We start from the raw sequence: 22913 nt of genomic DNA, 5'->3' as shown, positions 1-22913 counted from the left end.
CACATTAGCGGCGCAAAAGGCAGGGGCCAAAAGGCTGGCAGAGCTGTTCCAACCTACCCATCCCACCCTGCAGCTATGGAGTAACTCCTGGATGAGTCCTTAAGAGGTGATAACTTCTTTCCTTGATAGTTTCCTCTCTAAAGAGAGATTGTCCAGCGATACCCGGTCAATCATACCAATTGCCTCAGCCCAGCCATGGGCTGGGTGTGGGCTGCAGGCCAGCCAAGTGCAGGTCCACCCCAGCTGTCCTCTTCCATAATGGGGTGCATGGCCCCACCATAGCTTGACCATATGCAAACACTTGTTATATGGGGGTGAAGGTGGCAGGAGAGAATTGGGGTGTATGGCTCTCAGGTGCCGTCCCGGCTTGCCATGTGCACTTGACTGCTTGCTTGCAGTCATAGCAGAGCTTGCAATGCTGCAGTCAGTTTACACCTCCAGCAGCTCTGAGCAAGCTTCTTCAAAAGCAACCAGGAAGATCCAACGCTCTCGGTGGGGAACATTCTCACCTAAATAAAAACGAGACATTTTCTGCTGGATTTCCAAATATCAACCTCCTTGCAGCCTGGTCTCACTACCATGAGAGTCTCCTGAGATCCTGCTGTATTAGTTCCCTGCCAAAGGGAAGTGCTGCCTCTTCCCAACCACCCTATGCAATGGGCTACAGCCCATAAGCATGCTGCAGATGTTAATTTGTTTTATTAAACGTGAAGTCTCAGATAATCACCTGGTTCTGGAAGACAGGACTTTAAGAACAGCAAAACCTGTAATATTCATAGCAAAACAATGGGAGTTTGAAGCGTAAAGGGACAGCGTGAAGTCTCCCTCCATTCTTACTCTAGTTGAGTAAAGTTCAAGACAAACAGATTATGAAAAAACTGGCTAAACCTGAGACCAAGCAGCAGGCTTAATATAGGAAGATTCATGATCTTCATTTATGAAATACCCTGGAAACAATTATGGCCACTCAATAACCCACTGATTTGCCTACTATCTTTTCATTATAGCTCACATTTGCTACAAAGCTGTGTTTTATGTGCTTGAAAAGTTATACAGCCTCCCTCTTTGCGGACTCCATTGTACCAGATATTTTGCAACACTGCCAGAAATAACCAAACCCTTCACGAACTAAAGGGCTATTGCTGGCACAGCATTTCCTTTGTTCCAATTACAGAATCTCATTTTTCTCTCTTGCTTCCAATTGTGCTTTCATTGTTTATGATTTGTATGATTAAAACAAACCGCAGTACGTTGGCAACAGCAAGGAAATCTGAGACTTCTACCTTGAAGAAGAGAATCTGGCAAGGTGCTAAAAATATATTAATTTGGATTTGGTATAAAGAGAATAAGAGTTATGAGGGTGATTTAGACTAATGTACAAGTTTGTCTTGAGAAATTTGGAAATGGCAGTATCTAACAGTAATACTTAATGTGCTTACAAGTTTTGCAGTGGGCAAATGTTGCTGTCATTCTATTCAGAACAGCTTGAAATGAATATACTCGTGTAAGCAGATTATTAAACTCTGAGAATCTAGATTTTAATAGGCTTTTAGTATTAAATGCTGCAAAACCCTGATATGATATATAAGGCTCAAATCACCTTTGAGATTCAGACGCCTAACTCCCATAGAAACTGAGATGAGTTCAATATCTCAATACCCACTTGACTTAAGATGAAGTCTTTAAATGAGCTAATTATTCAGTGCGGACTTCAGTGACAAGAATCACTCTCTGTTTTTTCTCTACATTGGATGGAGATAAGGATAAGAGAGGCTGGACAACATCTTCTCACCATCTGACACCACCAGCATGATGGCAGGTGGGAGGATGGGGCATGAAGACAAACAGAGGTAAGGAAGGGCATGAAGGCTTAGGCAGGTTTAAGCTGTTGCACACTCACCCTTTCTCCATGTTCAGCCCTCTCCTAACTCAGGGAAGTGTCTGTCAATTAACTGAGCCCAGGAAAGTCTCAAAGAGGTGCACAGGGATGCACAGAGACAGAAGGAGATCCAGCAGGTCTGGTTCCCATCTACCGCGAACACTCAAGCACCGTGACCCCTCACAAGCTCTTCGCAAGTGGTGCAGTGTGCCACACGTGGCTTTTGCTGTGAACCTTTGTGGTGTCACATAAAAGCACAATATGTGTTTGCACATTTTGAAGTGTGAAAAGCAATAATTTCTTGCCTTTTCTTTTTTCTTCCCACTTCGGCTTATGTTCTTCAACCAAGCAGCAACAGCACAGCAAAAGACACAGGCACCGCTCAGGGCGTGACCAGAAAAAAAACCCTTCCTTGTATGGTTCCCACTGGTCGTAAGCCGTTACTTCTGACAGATCAAGGCACTGAGTCCTAAACCCACGTAAGGGATGGCGATCAAGCTACCAACCCACAAATCAAACCTCAGGAAGGAGGATGAATTCTTGCCATTAGATGGTCCAACGCAGAGAAGTAAGCGAGATGGACAAAGGATCACAAAGTAAGACTCTGTTAAAGAAAATGAGGGATGAATCATATTAAAAATGCTAGAATACACAAAGCAGGATGAATGATGCTGACCAAAGCAGAGCATGTTGCATGTCATCCCCACCACAAGCCAAGGTGTAGTAGGCCCTCGGTCAAGCAGGTCCCTCAGAGTTCTTAATTTCAGGGGGGTTGCAAGGGGCTGTACCAGGCAAGGAGTGCACCCGCTATGTGTGTAACCCTGCTCCATCAGTGGGAAATCTCAGAGCCAGGGATGAAACAAGAACATAGCTCAAGTAGAGTCAGACCTCAATCAACACAACCAGCATAGTCTGCACTGAAATGATTCGTGGCATCAGAAGAAAAGCACAATCAAATACTCCAGCTGGCTGCATCGCATCAGAGTCCCAGACAAACATGCCACGTTCAATCAGCGCAGAGGGAGTTAAGCACAAGGAGGAAACGGAGGATGGTTCAAGGCTTAAAATGGGAAATGAGACCCAGTGGAAAGGCATTGAGCACGTCCGGTCTGTGGGGAGGAGAGACATGCTCACTCTCTGCTGATAACAAACACTGGGATAAACAGGAGTAAATACTGATTGAGAAAAACCACAAGAGGAGGAGCATAGGGTGCAGAAGGGACCATTTGCGTCAAATAGCAGGATACACATTGTTGGTATAATCCAGTACTTGAATGCATTGGCAAGGGGCTGTGAAGTTGCTATTCCAGGCTTGATTTAATGTGTTATAGGAAAAGGGCTTATAATAGCCGGCGAATTTTGTCATGACAGAGAGGTCACGAAATGGATAAACCAGTAGGGCTCCTCTCTAACCTAATCAACATTCAGGTACTGCATCAAAGATGTGAGAGGTTAATGGCCACAAGCCCTACAGGAACACCACCAAATCCCAGACACGCCCATATGGATGCTCATGCCAAGCTCACTAACACAGCAATGTCCAAGCAGCTTTATCCATCACCTGCACAGCATCAGACACGGAAACATGTGGAAACACAGCGTCTACCCAATCATCCCTCTCCTCTTTAGCAGCTTCAGCAGGTGCCTTTTAACCTGTCCCTAGGGTGGGCATCTTGTCTTGCTGTGGGAGTCACAAGGTGTCTCCCCCAAGCCCCGCTGCCACTCCCCAGGGACATGGGTGGTCTTAGATGTTCCTATGGATGAACCAGAAACCCGAAGGAGTCTCAGGTTGCACGTGGTACCCACACTCAGGCAACTCAGTCCTGCCTCGAGGTGAAATGTATCCAGCTCTAGCATTCACGTGCAGGAGGTTAAGCGCAAGGCACGAGCATCTCCTCCTGTCCAGCCTGCTGAACTTTCGGTCAGGAAGATCTGATTTCAAAAGCCAACATCCAACGAAGCAAGAGGGAAACATGAGATACAAAGTATATTTTACACACAAAAACCTAGAAAATCAGACCCTTCTTTCTGGCAGCTGAGATGACCACAGGTCAGCACCCTGAAATTAATATTAGAGATTGAAAAAATACCAAGTTTCTTGTACAAAGTAGCAAATTGGAGTTTGATGACCAATAAGTGCACATCGGTCCAGCAGGAAAATTGCTGTAGCCACGCCAGAAACACTCCAGTACATAAAGTACACTCTCAGAGCAGCTTGGGAAAGAGCTCCTATGCAGTGAACAGCTGCTTGACTCTCTCTTGGGGAAAATACTGAATAAAGAAACTGGCAGTTTGGGGTACTCAAGCACCATTACCTTATATACTCCTGATTTTCAGGAATCCTTCAAGACTCTCTGAAAGAGATGCCATGCTGGGAAGTCACAGAATCAATCAGGTTGGAAGAGACCTCTGGGATCACTGAGTCCAACCATTGCCCTAACACCACCATGTCAACTAGACCATGGCACTAAGTGCCATGTCCAGTCTTTTCTTAAACACATCCAGAGATGGTGACTCCACCACCTCCCTGGGCAGCCCGCTCCAATGTCTCATGACTCTTTCTGAGAAGAAATTCTTCCTAATGTCCAACCTGAACCTCCCCTGGTGAAGCTTGAGGCTGTGTCCTCTTGTCCTATCGCTAGTTGCCCGGGAGAAGAGGCCAACTCCCATTTCACTACAACCTCCCTTCAGGTAGTTGTAGACTGCAATAAGGTCACCTCGGAGCCTCCTCTTCTCCAGGCTAAACAACCCCAGCTCCCTCAGCCGTTCCTCGTAGGTCAGACCCTCCAGACCCTTCACCAGCTTGGTCTCCCTCCTCTGGACTCGCTCCAACACCTCAACATCTTTCTTGAAGTGCGGGGCTCAGAACTGAACACAGTATTCAAGATGCGGCCTCACCAGTGCCGAGTACAGAGGGACGATCACTTCCCTAGACCGGCTGGCTACACTATTCCTAATAGAGGCCAGGATGCCATTGGCCTTCTTGGCCACCTGGGCACACTGCTGGCTCATGTTTAGCCGGCTGTCGATCAGCACCCCCAGGCCTCTTTCCACCGGGCCGCTTTCTAACCACTCTTCCCCCAGCCTGTAGCGCTGCGTGGGGTTGTTGTGGCCGAAGTGTAAGACCCGGCACTTGTTGAACCTCATGCCGTTGCTCTCGGCCCATCTATCTAACCTGTCCAGATCCCTCTGTAGGGCCTTCCTATCCTCCAGCAGGTCGACACTCCCACCCAGCTTGGTGTCATCTGCAAATTTGCTGAGGGTGCACTCAATCCCTACGTCTAGATCATCTGTAAAGATATTGAACAGCACCGGCCCCAAAACTGAGCCAGTTGGACCATTCGCCACCACTCTCTGGGCTCGGCCATCCAGCCGGTTTTTAACCCGTCGAAGACTCCACCCATCCAAGCCCCGGGCAGCCAGTTTGTCTAGGAGGATGCTGTGGGAGACAGTGTGGAACGCCTTACTGAAGTCTACATAGACTACATCCACAGTCCTGCCCTCATCTACTAAGCAGGTCACTTTGTCATAGAAGGAGATCAGGTTGGTCAAGCAGGACCTGCCTTTCATGAATCCATGTTGGATTCAAGTCCAAGCACGTGAAGCAGTCAGTTTTGGCTCCATGTGAAGCAACACGATTGACTTTAGAGCCAATCCAAGCTACGTGTTTGCTTCCATTTGAAACGCATTCTGCAAATGGGTCCTGGGAGAGGGGCACCCCAGACCATTATCTTAATTCAGCTTTATTTAGCTGAGTTCTCCCTGTATTTCATCAGCAGAAACACCACCATGTATGACACGCTTTCACAGCCTATGGAGAGGAGAGGGTCACCCTGGGAAGCGTCACGGCTGCAGATGCTAAAAACACAAGGTGGGAAGTTGATGCATTTAAGGGGTAACAGCTATTTCTATGTTGTGTATCCATTTTCCCTCCCTCCTGAACACCCTGCCTTCATGGGGGTGTTCAAATCTCCTCCACACGAGCCACCACCCACACTGCTTTCCTGCACAGCCAGCAAGTTTCCCCCTCCAGGACACTGATGATGTCCCTGTGAGGGGATGGGGGATTTCACTCTCAGCACCCCTCCCTGCTTGCAGCAAAAAAACTCCAATATCTGCCTGCAAGGGAGCTGTTACTAATATTTCATAGGAGCTGACAGAGGTGGTGACATCTGCATGATAGATCGGAGGGGGCAAGGAGGAGAGGAGTGGGGTGGCATGCTCTGTTCAAGCACAGCAGAGGATTTCATCCTCGACGTAAGAGCCAGGTAGCCAGGGGCTGAAATCACAGTGCCCCCTCCGTGCACATACACTTTATCCTCTCCCTGCCTTGCCCCCTCTGCACACCGTGGCACCTACATGACCTGCCGTATTGTGCCACCAACACCACCGCATTGCAGTAGGGGACCTAGGATGACATCTCTGCCTATGATGGTCCACTGGTATTCTCAGCAGAAAGTTGGAGAAGGCTATCATCTAAAGTCACATTTAATCTGCAAATAACTCTGAACTTATATTTGCAGGAGGATCTGGACTCAGCACCTTTCCATTGCTGCCACTTCACCCAGCCATGGTGTCAGCAGGACCTGGACCAGGACCAGGACCACTGGCTGTGGCCCCAGTGAACTGTCATAAGCAAAGACCTCATCCTAGGTCCCCCTCTGCAAAGCTGCAGTGTTTATAGCACTGTTTTAAGAAGTTTTAATTAACAATCAGTGAGACAGTATTGAAATAATTTTTTTTTTTTTTCCAATTGTACTTCTCACTTAGGCATGGAAACTCAAGCTCTTCCAGAAACAGGTACAGATAGAGGACACATTTTTCCTTAGGCAAAGTACGTGTGTTTTATTAAGCGTGTGATCTTAGATGCTTGAGCAATTTTTTTAAAAATATAGTTTGATGCTATTTTGGTCCCTTCAGTGTTTCAGGTCAGTATTGCAAGCACAGGCTAATTACCACCTGAGGTTACTGATCAAGAAGTCATAATTAATATCTCAACATTTCACTAATTCCTGATTTTATTTCTATTTCTTCCCTCATGCAAACTACTTAATAGCAAAGGATGCTTTGCAAAGTAGCATGATTAGAGGAGATTTATGTATAATTATAAAAAAACATTTCTAAGTTCTATTTCCACATTCTTTAACATTCCTGAGGGGCATTTTTTGCAAGGAAAAAAACTCCATTTCTATTAACACTTCCTTCTCCTTTATGCTGTTAACTCTGTACTTGCCTGTCTTCATTAACCTCACAGTTACCACCAGGACATCCTCAGAACCAGCAACCAGGGCACAAGCTGGACCCTGGTGGGAATGGCTCTATCCAGAGAGGACAGCCAGGGCTCAGTTGCAGGAAGATGGTCAGATGGCAGCGGTGGCACCAGCAGAGTTCAGTGGTCCTGACCTCCTCCAGCACAGAGCCACGGCCAAGGAGAAACCCAGCAAGGTGGTCTTCCTTGTCACTCCTTGGATGGAGCAGGGGATGCCAACCATGCTGTCCTGCTACCACTGCACAGAGCCAGGTTGGAGACAACCCCACCCCAACACAGTGCATGGTGGCAATTGCCCCCACTGCTACTCCAGAGGAGGTACCCCCAGCACTGTGGTGCACCCTCCCACGGGAGCACGGCTGTGCTGAGCTGCTGCTGCTCTCCACTATCAACCCACCCTGACCAAAACCAGTCATGGCTGCAGTGTTTTCACAGCAGAGTGCAGAAAACTCAGTGGAGGGCAGCACACAACCACTTCTCCTCTCCGTGCAGACTTTGCACATTCATCTCAGCTGCAGCACAGGTGGACACCTGCTCTGTCAAAGTTTTCTTAAGGGAACGAGCAGTGTCCCGGCCACAGACTGTGCCTGGTTAACAAAAGATAAGCAGTGCTGGGGAGAGGAAGGGAGACGTGATTCACCTCTCCACGACTTCTTGTCCATTCCAGCAAAGAGTGTCGTTGTGAACAGTAGAGCTGTGGTTGCAGATGTACTCTGGTAAGCTGCTGTAAAAACTGCTGTGGGACTTCAGCTTCATAATGAGTTCCCTGGAAGAAAGAGGGGAAAGAAATGGTGCTCAGTGAAAAGAGGAAAAGAAAATAAAGACAGTGCATTTTAGCTAGTGAAGGTAGTCACACAAACACAAGAAAGCAGCTGGGTGAAAACAAACCATGAAGCATCCGTCTCACTTCTGACCTCGAGTAGCATTTTGCATCATCCCCTGATGTTATTCAGTCAAGGGCTGAATCAGCGTTTCTTAGGGCAAAACCACTGGTGACATGAGGGACGCTGGGGCAGCAGAACCTCAGCCCTACCGTGCAGCACACCAAAGCCAGACACGCTCTCTGTGCTCTCACAGCACCTAAGGAAAGGTGTTGCTGGCTCAGGCTGTGCATACATGGGGTGCGCATCTGAGCAGCAAGTGCCCAGGCTGCCAGCAGTCCCCTCCTCTGGGCAGGAGGCAATGGAGGCCCTTCAGGAAAGGACAGCCTTGTCGCTTTGTCTGCCTGACATCGGCCATCCAACATCCCTGCAAGGGCAGGTGGCATTTTTGGTGGCAGACCAGAGCAGACACTCTCAGCTCAGACCTGTACAGATGGGTAATGCTTCATTTCATGCTGCACTGTTGAAAATACACGATTTCAAGGCATATGCTGGGCTGGCTGTGGGGTCACAGTCTGCATTCGAAGGGGCAGGTTACACTCAGCAAAATGGCTCTACCCCAGGAAGGCAGGAAGTAACTAAAAAGAATAAGCAGCTGTTTTCTTTCTGAAATAAAATCCCTCAGTCACTTCAGACATGACTCAATCATATGCACGAGGCATTCCCACCCACAGGAAAAGCTGCCCTCTGACATAATCAAAGTTGTTTCTGGACACAGACTGCTGCTTCTGACAGTCTGCAAAATTTAAGCAGACACGTGTGAGGCGCAGGATTTGTCCCTTTCCTCTGTGCATCAGGCAGATACCTTTGTCTGTCCGTGTTGTGTCCGTCCTGTGCTTCCAGCAGGCCCTAGAGAGGTGCCTGGTCAAGGCTAAGCATCGTCCAAAGACACAGATAAGGCACTGTGAGGTGGCTCTGCTTGTGGCTGGTTTTGTGAACAGCAGTGCTTGTCCCAGACAGAGGGGATGTGAATCAGGCTGCACCTCCACCCTGCGTCCTCCCTTCCCAGCACCAAGGACCTTTGTCCCCCGCAGGTCCGCTTTGGCAGCAGTCCGGAGGTGCCAGGACACAGGCTGACGCCAGCGACTCTGACACCCACCAGAAAGGGGACAGGAGCTGCAGGAGCAGGATGCGCCCGTCCCCCCAGCCCAGGTCTGCCCCCTCTGGGGCACTCAGCAGCAGTTACTGGAAACACTGGCAGATTTAATGAGGTAAATGGCACAGAAAGTGTGATAACACAAATAGCAGGGATGGGAGGAAGTAAGACTTGGCCTCACAGTCTCCTGGCTTGGGTTCAGCACATTTCCCCCTTTGGCAAGGGGTTATTTCTTGGCCTCCTTCCTCCCCAGGAGGGATGACGAGGGATCAGCACCTCGAGCTGGGAGCACTCTCAGGCACAAACCCTTGGTACCCGCCGTGGTTGGACACCCATGCCCTGGGGAGCTGCCCAGCAGCACCCAGCTGTCAGACAGAGCAAGCTCAGGCAGGCTGGGGTGCAGAGGGGGTGCCCAGCTCCCTCCATCCCTCTGTGCTTGGGGATTCCGTGGGGTCCCCTCTCCAGACAAAGCCCCCAACTGCCAGCTGGGGGCAGGCGACACAAGGAGAAGCCACTCCAGCTCCAGCAGACGCAGCCTGCCCTGCTCTGCCTTTCTGCTAACGAGGAGCCTGTTCCTGCCCTGATGGGACTGACACAGCCCGTGCAGGCAGAGCCAGCAGCCGATGGGGACAGAGGGCCACTCAAGTCCTCCTTCAGGTCACCGCAACACAGCCTGCCAGGGTATCACAAGCACCAACCCGTCCATCACTGTCCATGCTAACAAACAAGGGTTTGCCTAAGGAGCCAAAGCCCCTCCAAAGGGTGGGAGTTCAGCCCACAACTGCCCTGCACAAACTGGAGGGGTGCTTCAGAGATTCACCTCCTGCATGAACCACCTCCTACGGCTATCTCCTGCACTGGGCTTATGGTGGGGCAGGAGGTCCAACTGACATCATTTTGAAAGCCAAATGAGGCAAGACCTGGGTCTTCAGTTACGCCAACCCCTGAGCAGGACAAGCCTTACGCTGTCCATCGCACCCAGCTCTTTACCTCCTAGGCACTGCCTTGCTCCCCGTTCCGCAGACCCCAGCAGGGCTGGGGAGAATGGATGGAAGAAAACTTCCCTGGGGAGCAGAGCTCCCTGCTGGGCAGGAAGGGGAAGAGAAGGAAGAAACTCCTCCATATCTGCAGGTATGAGCTCACGTAATTCATCACATCAGATTTCATTAGACTTCACAGTCTTCAGAGGACATCTCCAGCAGAGCCTGGGCTGTGTAACCCTCCAATGTGCTGAGACAATGGAGGAATGCAAGCCCTGGTGCTATATCTCATGGGAACCGTATCAAGAATGTGGCCGTGTTACGCATGGAGAAATCCATCCAACTTAAGTCTATCCCCAGTTCCAAAAATTGCCAAGCTTGCCTGTTTCTCTTCCGCAGGGATTTTTCTGGTATTCAAGACAGCAGCAAAGGCACCGCAGGTCTCTGGGTGCACTTTCAGATCCAGAGGGGAGATGCTTCTCCCCAACACACCAGCGTAAGCCCACTGAATTACAGCTTCTATTTAGAGAGGGAAGGAAGCACAGGGTGAAGTGCCAGCAGCGGAGGCACCTGCTTCACTTTGAAAATATTCAGTAAAAGGCTGTTAACATTCCCAAACTACCATAAAAGACTGCACAAAAAAAAGTGATATCAGTTCCCCTTACCTACACACACAGTGTTACAGACAACGTTTCATGCTAGAGGGACCATTTCCACCTATAACTACACCTCTGAGTATGTCTGGCACTATAGCAATTCTCAAGAAACCCAGACAAGGCATTTGGTGTATGAATCTGGGTGCCTGGTGCACTGCAAAAAAGCAAAACAAAGATGAAAAGGAGGAGGCAGATTTACAGGTCCAAAAGAAAAAAAAAAAGATGTACTAGGTGAGAAAACACATGTAGACACCTTGCTGCACTTCAGAGCCAGCCATAGAGCACCTCCGATGTTCAGAGTCAAAACCAGCAGCGGGTTTATGAGTAAGGGAAATAAGGAGCTCTTCCATCCACTTCCATGGGGCCATCCCGTGTGGGAACAGCTCCTGCAGCCCATCCCGCAGGCACCGCGCTCAGCCCGAGCATTCTCACCTCCTCCTGCTCGACAAAGTTTCTTCTTGCTCGATGTGAGTCACCTTCAGGACTTTCTTGTCAATGAAAAGGTCTTCGGGGTAATTAGCTGATCGGTATTGCCTCTGCTGAGCGTGGCCGCATAATCGGCTGATCTGGAAAACACAAACACAGCAGCATGAGGGAACGTTGGGACCAAAAATACTGCAGGAAAATAGCCAAGACGCATACTGGTCCCTGCACATGAGCCGGTCAGTTGTCCCATCACCCCCATCTCTTCCATAGCTCACTCAAGCGCCTGAAAGCAACCTGCTGCCCTAAGGGTGCAACCCCGCTCTTGTATGAATATCCCCTGTGGGAGGGAAAGCAGGAAACTTCAGGCAAGATTTCTGGGCCTCGAAGTGTCCCATGATTGTCAAAACCCTGGAGCTGCAGGCATGACCGGCAGAGCTCCCTGTGCCGGGTTAAACTCATGCTGGTAGGAGGGGGCTCGAGATGTTCCTCACTCCTTCCTTGCTGAAAGCCGTGGCATCTCGGGACATTAAGCTCCACCACTCTGGCCAGGCTTTTAGGTAACACTTCCCCTCCAAACGTAAATCCTGAGATGCCCGTTCTGCATCTTGAGGCAGCTCAACATCTGCACGGCCTGTGCTGCAGGTGTCTGGGGATGAGCATCATACATGTCATTACTAATTAAAAAAATCAGGGCCTAAAATAAAGCATTATGGCTACAGCCCAGTCATACCATGGGAGGTCTTGATTAACAGGGCTCTGTTAATGACACAAATTAGCTCATTAGCACACAGATGATTCGGTAACCGGCTGCAGCAGCAAGGGAAGGAATCCAAAAAGCCTCATTAAAGCTCTCCCATGCAGCCAACGTCCCAAGACTCAGCCAGCAGTGCTGCGGCCGCTGCTGCAGTCCATGCTGTGGATAGATTCACAGCCATCTCCTTCTCTGGGAGACCACCAAGGGACAACTGTTCCCCCGAGGCACTGGTGCCGCTGGGAAACTCACCTTTTGAACCATCCTGTGCTATTCTGCAGGACTTGTCCATGCTGGGTTGTGAAGAGGGCTTGGCCGACTGCCGGGACCACAAAGGCACCGCAGCTAACACCAACCCCTCTTTCCTTGAGCCTCAGCCCACCACCTGCATCCAGGCTGAGGACCAGCCACATACCCATAAAATGCCAGTTCCTCACAGCACCTCATTTATCTTCATGCCACGCAAACCAAGGCAGCCAGCTAAACTCTGAGTTAGCTGCACACCAGAGGCTAAAAGCACACACACAGCTCAAAGCTACAAGCATCTGATGTGTAAAGAGAAGAGATTAATTCTGTTCTATTACATCCTGCATTTAGGTGGGCAAATAAATTAGTCATGTCACCTCTTTCATTATCAAGAGCAGCACAGTTTGTTTGCTCAGGCTGACATACAATGAAGAGTAAAAGAGAAACCTCCTGGGAGCCGGGCACTGCCATTTCTGGTTCATGGCACAGTGGGATGAGATGCAGCCACTGGTCCCTCCTGCACCTGCAGTTGCCTCTGCTGACATGGCTCCTCCTGCAGCTGCCAGGGAAGCAGTTTCTGCAGCATCTTACCCCTTTTTTTCTCCGCTGCCCTCCCTTGGCTGTGTTTCCTCTCCACCTTGACAAACCCAAGTCCTACAGAAGAATGTATCATCAGCTCTATTGCCCTCCCTAAATCACGTGGAAGGCTTAAAAAACAGAGGGAGGAAGGGAGTAAGAAAAACAAACACCATGTTTTGGGCTGTTTTCTTTGCCTTTTGGGTTTTCCTTTAGCACCCATTGTTCTCCCATAAAATTCTCTTGTAATCCCCTAATGCAGGCAGCCAGGACTGGAAGGAAACCACAGGGCAGCAGGAGACCTGGACAAGGGCATGTGGGACCCCTGAGACCCCACCGCTGCATAATGGGTCTGCGTGTCCCGTGCTCCCTTCTGTGCTGGCTGGTGCCACCGTCCCTGCAACAGGCAACTGGCAGGAGAGCATGAGGATGCACGGGGATTTGCAGACGTCACCCCTCAAAGGTGCCCTCTGAGCTCTTGGGGAGGCCAGAGATGAAACCTGCCATGAAATCACCCCAGGGAACACAAGCTATGCAAACGTGACAGGACGGAGGGCATAGAATAAGTGATGCCACAAAAGCACCATCGCTGCACCCTCACTCTGCACGGGCACGTAAAGCGGAGGAGAGAAGCAGGAAAAGGTCTGATATTTTAAGCTGCCACTTGCGATGATTCCCTTTGATTCTCCCCAGCTCTGTGAAAAGCCCCCCCTTCCCTTTCCAAAGCCTGCCTTTCAGCTGGCGAAGCCTATTGAACCCCAAGAGAAGAGCAAGTCCAGGATCAAGGCTTTTTTCCCCAAGGATGCTGAGACACGCTGAATACGAGGGGAGTGCCGAAGAACAACAGCACTCCAAACAGCAAAGCGGCAAGGCGGACCAGCGCTGCCCCATCTCCCACCTGGCACCAAAGGTATCGCAGCCCCTCTGCTCCCAGCTCCTGCATGGGAGCTGCGGCTCAGCCACATCCCCGCAGCCCTGCTCAGCGTCTGGGTACCAGGGGCTCCTGCGAGGGATGGAACCACAAACAGGATCGCGCTAGCCCTGACACGCGACAGCAGATGAAGTCTTCACAGACAGAAACTGGGAAGCCTGAGCAGTGCATCCAAGTTTTTACTTATTTATTTATTCAAGGACCAATTAACCTTTTCAGGAAAAAACCCCACCAAACCCTGCAGCCCATCTTGCAAAGTCACGGTGAAATGATTGTCACATTTTAGTCAAACAAAAAACCCGGCTGAGATTTGAACTTTATTTAAAGTGAGAGAATGTACAAGTAACAGATTGCCTGCTCATTTGAGGGGCATCATCATGTGTGCTTTTGGAGGGAGGGAAGGATTTCACAAACCATCTGCCAAAGTCTGCTGGGCCACAAGCAGTCCTAGGACAACAGCTCAGAAATCCTGTTTCAGTCTTTCCCCCTTTTTAAGTCCCTGCTGCAAGCTCAGGAGCACACAAACCCAGTTTCCCAGTCTCCTCCTGATCACCGCTATTTTAAAGAGAGCTCCAAATTTTAAAAACTCCAGAAAAATGCCACTGTTGGGCAGTTGGAGAAGGGACAACACAAGCCTCAGACCTTGGGGCAAAAAAGGTGAGATGCTTCAGCTCTCCAGGCATCGCTTGCTTTGGCAGGAGCAGCAGAGCCAGGGCAGCCAGATCCCTGGCAAGGTGGGATGCCTGCGAGAGCGAAAGGAAGGCGGCACATCTAATCCCGTGTGCTAATCTAGTATGGAGCGACAGCGGTAATACGTGGTTGCCTCCTGCCATGCAACTATAAATGTCAAATTCAAAGCAAATTGACAGAATGGAATGGCTGGCTCTTCTCCTCAGGCTCTGCATGCTATCAGCGGGATCGTAAACACACACGAGCCCTTATCGGTACATTCGGTGCAAGAGCTGTGCAGTCTCTTATTTCACATCTCACAAGTGGTCCCAGAACAGGCGGCAGCTTGAACCATCACGCCACAAAAAATGAGTAAGTAAATCAAATGGCAGCATGGTTTTTAGGCAATGGGGGTTGGGGTTTTGTTTGTTTTTCAGAGAATCCGCCAGTCTACCGAAAAACTGCTGCGAGGCAACACAAGGCAAGCAAAACCGTCCCAAAGCCCTGAACTTTTACAATCCCCCAAAGCCACCGATACTTGAACAGCTGAAGCTAAATTTCCCTACCCCAGCTCATTAACAAACTCACTAATTACCCAATTTCATTAGCCTCCTCCACATGACCACGACCCAGGCCACGAGGGGAACACTTTGCCTCCTGCCGACCGCTACCCACCGCCCCACTTCTTTATTCCAGCCCATAGAATAAAGCCCGTGCCCGCTGGTTGGGCAGAGCTCCTCAGGGACCCCACAGCTCCTCGGGACCCACCAGCTGCCGACAGTCCCCATGCCGGACGGGGAAGCAGCTGGCTCCCAACACCCCTGGGAGCCACATGCCACAGAATGGCTCCGCTTTAGAGAGAACATTGATTTTAGAGGAGCCCAGGGACAAAGCTAATGGAGTAGCACTATCAGCCGACTTTAACGCTTCCCCATTAATTTAGGGTAAGAGGTGCCAGAGGACTGGTGGGAACCTGTTTGTGACTGCATGGAAATGATGCACCGTGAGCAGCCAGGGACCAGATCCGCCACCACCGCTGCTTCCAACCAGGTCAACTGCAAGGATGTAGAGCAAAACATGAGTCCATGTGGGTGCCCGCAAGCCAACGGAAACTGGGACCACTGGGATAAGGCTAAATTATTTCAAAAAAAGGGTAGTGACCACAGTACCAGGTTCTGCACAAAGCATCACAGCCTCGATACAGCCAATGGAGAGCGAAGCCCCAGCCTGGCAGGATGGCATCGCTCACAGCACTGGGGCCACCAACGGAACCTGCTCCGCTGCAGGGCAGCTGCACGGGGCAAAAACCTCTCACCTTGCACTTCAGCAAGCAGATCCGGGTGGGGAAAGATTGGGAAGCAGCACATGCGTGATCCTCAGCACCAATCTGAGCATCGCTTTTAAGAGTAAGAGCGTTTTAAAGGTAATTTTCTAGAAGATTTTTTAAAAAGCTAATCAGCTTCCCCTTGGAAGAGGGAAGAGTGCATTAGACACTGTTGAATACCTGCTGCTGCCACTTCTCATTCAGCCCATGAGCTCCACTCTGCTCCAAAGGAGAGCTTGCTGTATATGACCTTTACTTAAACTTTACATGGAGTTTCCATTTGTCTTCTCTGTGAACTCTTCTGCTTATAGATTCATTCTCCAGGAAGACACAGCATTTTTTTTCCCCTCAAGGGGATGGCCTCATTTTTGAAGATTTCCTTCTGCAATTTTCTCTGCTCTCCAGAGTTCACGTATGTCATTTTATACCTATTCCCGAGTTTCCTTTGGGAGAAGCTGCACATTAAACCGAAAAGCGATTAACTATTATAATTGATTCGAACACAGCCTCTGAAAGGGTGATTTGCTACGGTATGCACAGAAGAGACGACCACAGACCTCAACAGAACGTGCTGCCTTTGGAGGAACCAACTGGTGCCCACTAAACCCTGCACATAGTTCAACGATGGAACCCAGTTTGACCAGTAAGGCTCAGTAACACAGCTGCCTGCATTGGTGCTTCTTCCCCAATTCTTTTTCACAACTTACCCTGCTAAACATCACGCATATTATTAGCATTATAAATGGAGCACAAATGCGTTCTTTATCTTCAAAGTCACCATAAAAGTGAACCTGCAACCTATTACTCGAGTGCTGCTATAGAAATCTGCTTAATTAAATACTAAAGGGCTTAAACCAAAAATATACATTGTGATGATGTGGGATAGAACATAAACTTTTTAATAGTAGTAACCAAGCACATTTACCCTTTCTACAGGTGTAATAAAAATGCTAATATATGTTAATGTTTAGTCTGTGGTTAATGTTTTGTCTTGTTAATTTCCCCAGGGCTTTTATTACTGATTTAAATCTGCCACACCACCCCAGTGACTGCATCATCTTCCAGAAACTGCACACCACACTCTCAAATGAATGCTGATTAACAGAAGTGAAGAAACATTTCACTAGGACACACATTCTTACTATATGCTTGTAATCATTATATACACTTGGTCAGGAAGATGGGAAAGAGACAATTCCTCGCTCCCTCACTCTTCACACAGCAGAAAATATATGATTATGGGCATAAAAATGAATTTACAAGCCTTTATTTTAGGAAGCACGTCATTATTAACTAAGTAATGATTGTTCTTCTGGTTCCAGGCACTCGAGCAGAAGGAACAAACTGAGTATGATAACACAGATGTCTTCTACACACATTTCACCAAAATTCCTCATTAATGGAGTACTAAATGTCATTAATCAGCTCTACAGCATTATGATTTCCATTATTCAGACAGCACCTTGCAAGGATTGCATAAGAGACAACACCCTCGCTCACCCGCGCAGAGCAGCGGGAATCGCAGGAAGTGACCTACTCTCCATGCCGAGAAGAGCGTTTAATAATGCATCACCTTTAAATAATGCAACACTATAATGTGTAAAATGCACACAAACACTAATGCTTAGCATAACGGAGTGCCTGTCACACCGGCACCCGCGGTGACACCCAACACATGCTGCACACACGTGCTACAAATGCTCAGGGACCCCTGCAGCTACCAGACTAGGTTACGCTTAAGAGCATCACCACCTTGTTTGAAGACCAGGTCTCCAAACTCCTGAAGACCAAGGAGCCACTAAGGAGGTATTTTTAGAAGGAAATACAACTTCATTTTTATATCCCATCTTTCACGTAGAGCATCAGACGACACATTACAGAGGGTCAGCATCACAGCAGGAACATAGGGCCCACGGAGACCAATGGGTGTCCTTCCCTGGCTTCATTTCTTATCTCCAAAGACAGCTCTGACCACTGATTGAGAGAAAAGTAAGAGGGCTCAAGACTTGATGGAAGAGTCTACAACAGCACAGCTACCTCCATGGACCCTGGATGCTGCCCAAGGCACTCACCATGCCCTGGTGCAACCTGAGGACTAACTGGGAAGGTGCTGGTTCCTTGGGGCAAGGAGCAGGATGTGTCCCCACACAGCCACATGTATTGGTGCAACAGAAGTGAGACAAGAGCTGGCAGGTCTGATGCATCACATGGTTACACGTCCGCTCTACCCCAGAGCCTGCATAAGGGCTCAGCAGCACAGTGGAGAGCACAAGAGTTTCAACCCTCGGTGCTAACTGCTGAAGCTGAATTATCTCCATCTGCACTTCCCTCTGCTGTGTCAGGGTTCAAATGGCTTAAATCAGTCAGAGACCACCACTGCATTTCCATCACTGCTCCCGTTAGGGCATGCCACCCTGTCCCCAGGAGGACCTGATGCCCAGTGTCCCACACATGTGCCGTAGCACATCCAAGGCACATGGATGCCAAAACATCCAAGGCACCTTCACACTGTGTCCCACCACATCCCAACCCCTGCACTGACCCAGCTTCTCCCAGCGCCAGATGCCCTTTCCCTCAAAGGAACCGTGACCTCAGCTTGAGTCGAGCCCTTTCAAACCTACATAAAATAATGCAAACAAGATGTTTCTTCTTTCTGGCGTCCCCAGCATGCAGCATTTAGTCCACCAGAGAAAGCTGCTTTGTGTTTAAGCAAAAGGCTGTTTATTGTTATTTATAGGTAGAGAGGAAGTCGGACTAAATGATCACAGTTGTTCCTTTTGCCTTTATAATCCATGACATATAATTAAAGCACAACTTTTCAAGTCAGTGTTTTCATCCAGCATTTTGGTAATTCTGTATTTATCACAAAATTTGGTATTTCAGTTCTGATGGTTGGACCTCAGCAGCAAATCACAAGGCAGGCAGCTGGTGCCCCAGCCAGGGCTTGGACCCAGCCCAGCCAAAGCGAGTGGGAGAGTCAAGGAAAAAGCATTTGCTTAATTTTCAGCACACACTTATGCAGTTTTCCCAAGTGGAGACATTCCTTGGAACAGGGCCCCGTAGCATCCTAACACACCCATTACGGTTTTAAGTTAGATCTGCACAATATGATGTTTCTTAGATGGCCAGACTAAGGCTTTATTCTGGGAAAGAGAAGTCAGCCTTGCCTGAAAGGTGACAACAGAGCAAAAGGGAAGACGTGGGAGCAAAATCCAGAGAAAAGCAGGAGCGTGCTAGACTGACCAGAGCCACGTTCAGGAGCAAAACACGACAGCACCCGGAGCCCGGCTTCTGGTGAAGCCCTGAGCCCTTGACATGCGTCACGGCTGATGTGGGGGCATGGCAGAGGCTGGGGGCACAGCTGATCCTCACCCGATGCTGCTGTCACATCTTTGGGACTCTGATTCCCTGAGGAGCCTGAAAGCGTCCCAAACTCAACCAGCTGATTTCAAAATTAGCACTGAAACAACTAACTTAACTAGGAGATTCAGACCCAAGGTAACAAAGCTGATTCCTGCTAAGGATGCTAAATACATTGCAATTACACAGCTGTGCATTGCGCATACCGTAACACTTGCACAATTTCTACTGCAGGCCTCTAGAATACCCTCCTGTTGCAGGCAATTAAATCTACGCCATCCCAACAGACTGAGAAGCGAAGCACGGAATTGGCTTGAGGGATCAGCAGTTTCTACCAAGAACTTAAAAAAAAAAAAAAAAAAAAATATACTTTCTGCACCTCTACCTGTTGCAGAGTGCCAGGAACCAAACAATAACCCCTTTGGGAGCTCCAAGCTCCACGCAGGCTGCACGCTCCGGCTCTCTCGGAGGAGTCGGTGCTGAAAAGGCTGGGACTGCCCCGTCTCACCAGCAGCCATGAATGGGGAGCCCGGGGCAGCCCCGCTGCTCACAAGAGGATCCCCCCGCCACCGAGTCTGGGGCGAAGAGAAACAGCACGGGGCAAAGCCGGGCAGTACGATAGCTCCAGGCAAGTGCCGTCCGCTTGTTATTTTCCTTCCCCGAGTTAATTGGTTTCCTTCGCAGATTTCTGTGGGTTTTAATATCGCACCATGTTTGTGCCTACGGCGCTACAGAAAGGAACAATCTGAGAGAAATAAATTCCTAGCAGCTTAATTTAGAGAGGAAAAACAGATACCTGCCATCAGCCTGGAACGTAAGCCAGCAAGCCGGAGACAGGGCCTATAATGGGTTATTTAACAGCAGCTGTGTCAGCTGGGTTGCAAATGTGGTCAATACCTACCCGTCCAACTTCCCCCCTGCAGCCATGAGCAGAGATTCAATTATTCTTTGAGAAATACATCGTTAAATAATTAAAAAGCTACTGAATGACTTTCTCTTTTTTTTTTTTTTTTTTTTTTTTATTTTTTAAACCAGACCGATTCAATTTTGGAAGTATAAAGTCATTATAATGTGTCAGCTAGCAATTAGCTACAGTACACTGTTTATTCTTGAATATAATCTTTGGGTAGAAGGGCAATATTCTTAGAAACGCAGCATTAACTTGTTCCTCAATGACTTTAATATGGCACTTTTCAAATTACTGCTCATAAAATCTCAGGGAAGAAAAATCTACTGATGATATTCCATCTCCTTAATTAGTTCTCTCTCTCTCTATCAGCAATTCAATAGCAAGTGTAATATTTACATAAAATAGAGCACACAAGGCTTACCGCGAACTCTGCTTTAACAGGTGATACCAAAACAACCAGGTAAAATGCAACGTCCGTTTTGCAACCTGCACAGACCACGCTCACGGATATATGCAGCTTTTCAGATTTATACTTCAATAAATGCTTGCACCAAAACCATCCCAAAGGTTTTTACGCCACTAATGTTTTTTTTCACTATAAAATGCCCTCCTCCCTTCCTGTGCTGAATGGAAAACCCTTCTGACCCCAAAGGTTTTGGTACCCATCATCCCTCCCCACTCACTCGTCCCTTACAAAGGACCACAATCCTACTTTATTTTAACCTCACCATAGGAATAACCCCTCTGCAACCACCTTTTCCTCCCTCCATCCACCATTCTCTTTCCAAAGACCAATTTCCACTAAAACAACAAGGCTGGAGGCACCAAAGCTCACCAAATCATTTCAATTAATATCTTAAGCAGAATAATTATAACCATTTGTTTTCCAGCTAAGCCCGGAGCAACCCCACGGCATGTTATCCAGCTTCCAGTGAGGGATGCATGAGGCTCTCCCCATGGCGATGCCATGGACCTCCCCAAGCAAACCCTAAAATAGACGCGTAATAATTGTTATTAACGGAAAGTGGTAAAAATATCTCAGCACAGCAGAGATTAGCTGCTGGTAAAATTAATCCATTTAAGGCCAAAAAAGGGCTCAGGAAGGCCCTGTGTACTTTTTTCATCTTTTTTTCTTCATCTCTTGATTTTTCTTAGTTTTGATCCATATTAAATTTTTTTCCCTGACAGTCAATCTCAGCCTAATCCAATTAAAGGTCAGCACCAAGATAATTTACCCAAAACATGGCAGACAAGGTAAAAAGACTCCCATTAGATTTTTGCTCATGATAAAGGAATTACATTTTTCTCAAAGACAAATCAGGCTTATTGAAAATGTAAATCATTATTTTCTATAAAGATATAAATATCTTCGGGGTTTTTTTTTTTTTAGACTTTGTTGTAACACATCTTGTTTTTACATGTACTGTGGTTAGTACAATTGAATTACGGAATGACTTACAGCGTTAAACTAGCTTCTGCTTGATTGAGAATATCTTTATAATGGAAATCAGTGTGCACTTTTAACCTCGTTACAATGTTATATTATATGTCTGATTAATATATTAAAGTGACTCATTCAACAATAGGCAGAAAGGAAATTAATTCGACTTTATCACACCACCTTTATTATAAACCTTGTCAAACTGAGGGCTAGAATTTGATTACGAGGAGTGGATTCCAATAAATTGATATGCAACAATTCCAAAACGAGGAGTGGAAGCATTAGATTGACTAAAAAAAAAGGACTAAATAGTTTTAATGCATTTTTGTGCATCTTTACTTTCCACTCCCCTTGCAAGTTGTAAGCTGGGCTCACTGAAAAGAAAAGTCACTGAAAAGAAAAATCTTGCAACAAAATCTTTGGGTGGAATGCTACTGAAGTGCTTTCTGGCACCTAACCAGCAACGGGAATTGCGTGAGGTAAGGCTCAGAGACGTCCTGGACATTTTTCAGCATCTGCCAGGCAAACCCTTTTGGGCCCATCTGCTCTGAGCTCCTGGTGCCATTTTGCTGGTCAGAGCCACCCCAGCATCACCTCGCGTGGTTCCCGCTGTCCTCAAGCGCCCTCCGCTCCCTGTTTCTTGGGCTGTCCCTCAGGGAGGAGACAGGGGTTGGATGACTTAAATACCAGCACAGGCAGTTGAGATATCTACGGAAATTCCTGCTCTCTGGTGCTCTGGAGAGCGGCAGCGTGAAGTTTATTTGTACAGTGATACAGATCAATACGTGCAATCCAAGAGTTAATAAGCTTTAGAAAGACATAGCTCAGAGCACATCAGTCACCCCCAGATTATCCTCACTAACCACCCTCACTCACCCTCTCCAGGTCAGCACCTAAGAGCATCATCTCTACCACCACTGACAGCACAGAAGATAATTAGGTGTGAAAAATTATTAGGTTAGAAAGATACACCTGTATAAAGAATTGCTAAATTCCCCAACTGCTGGTGTGCTTTTGCCTTTTTTTAACAGAAATAACTCTGCCAAAGTAGCTGCAGGCTATCAGCACAGCTTTCTGCAGCCAGCCTGCTCTCGCTCGAATGAGGCTCTGAAAGAATAATGCAGTTAGCAACAAACTTCACCCTCCAAGAGCAGGTTCCATGCCCTCGGGGGTTTATTAGTGGGGGAACACAACAGGTAGGGATGGCAAAGGCCAGCGGTTCTTTTTGCAGTCACCCGAAGAGGCCAAGAGGACTGCTTGAGAGCTCTGCCAGCAATGAGGGGGGCATTGCTGCAGTGAACGGCTGAAAAATCTGCCTCAACTGTTTGTTGTCATTTTTTTTTCCAGCAAGATGTATTTGTAGATGGCATCTTTCATACCCGGTACCTCAAAGCCACTTTACAAGAAGATGTAAAAATGATATAATTCACAGCACCACACACGGGCAGAGAATTCAAAATGAAGCAAAAAAACTCATTGCAACCCAGCCCCTCATCCTCTCCTGCGCTAAACAAAACG

General features: G+C 48.1%; 1 protein-coding gene across 1 annotated transcript in view; it reads right to left on the bottom strand.

Annotated features, from left to right (window-relative positions):
• The window catches only part of GPC3 (glypican 3), a 155062-nt gene that overhangs the window by 53011 nt on the left and 79138 nt on the right, over window positions 1-22913 (bottom strand). The window contains exons 4-5 of the mRNA XM_068412136.1: window positions 11194-11327; window positions 7789-7914 (exon numbers count right to left, since the gene is read on the bottom strand). Of these exons, the coding sequence (XP_068268237.1) occupies window positions 7789-7914; window positions 11194-11327 (260 nt within the window). The remainder of the gene's footprint in view (window positions 1-7788; window positions 7915-11193; window positions 11328-22913) is intronic.

Source organism: Nyctibius grandis, chromosome 13 (genome assembly GCF_013368605.1).
Source record: "Nyctibius grandis isolate bNycGra1 chromosome 13, bNycGra1.pri, whole genome shotgun sequence".
Classification (NCBI taxonomy): Eukaryota; Metazoa; Chordata; class Aves; order Nyctibiiformes; family Nyctibiidae; genus Nyctibius; species Nyctibius grandis.
Note: the sequence above shows the minus strand (reverse complement) of the source record. Positions and strands in the feature narration are given on the sequence as shown.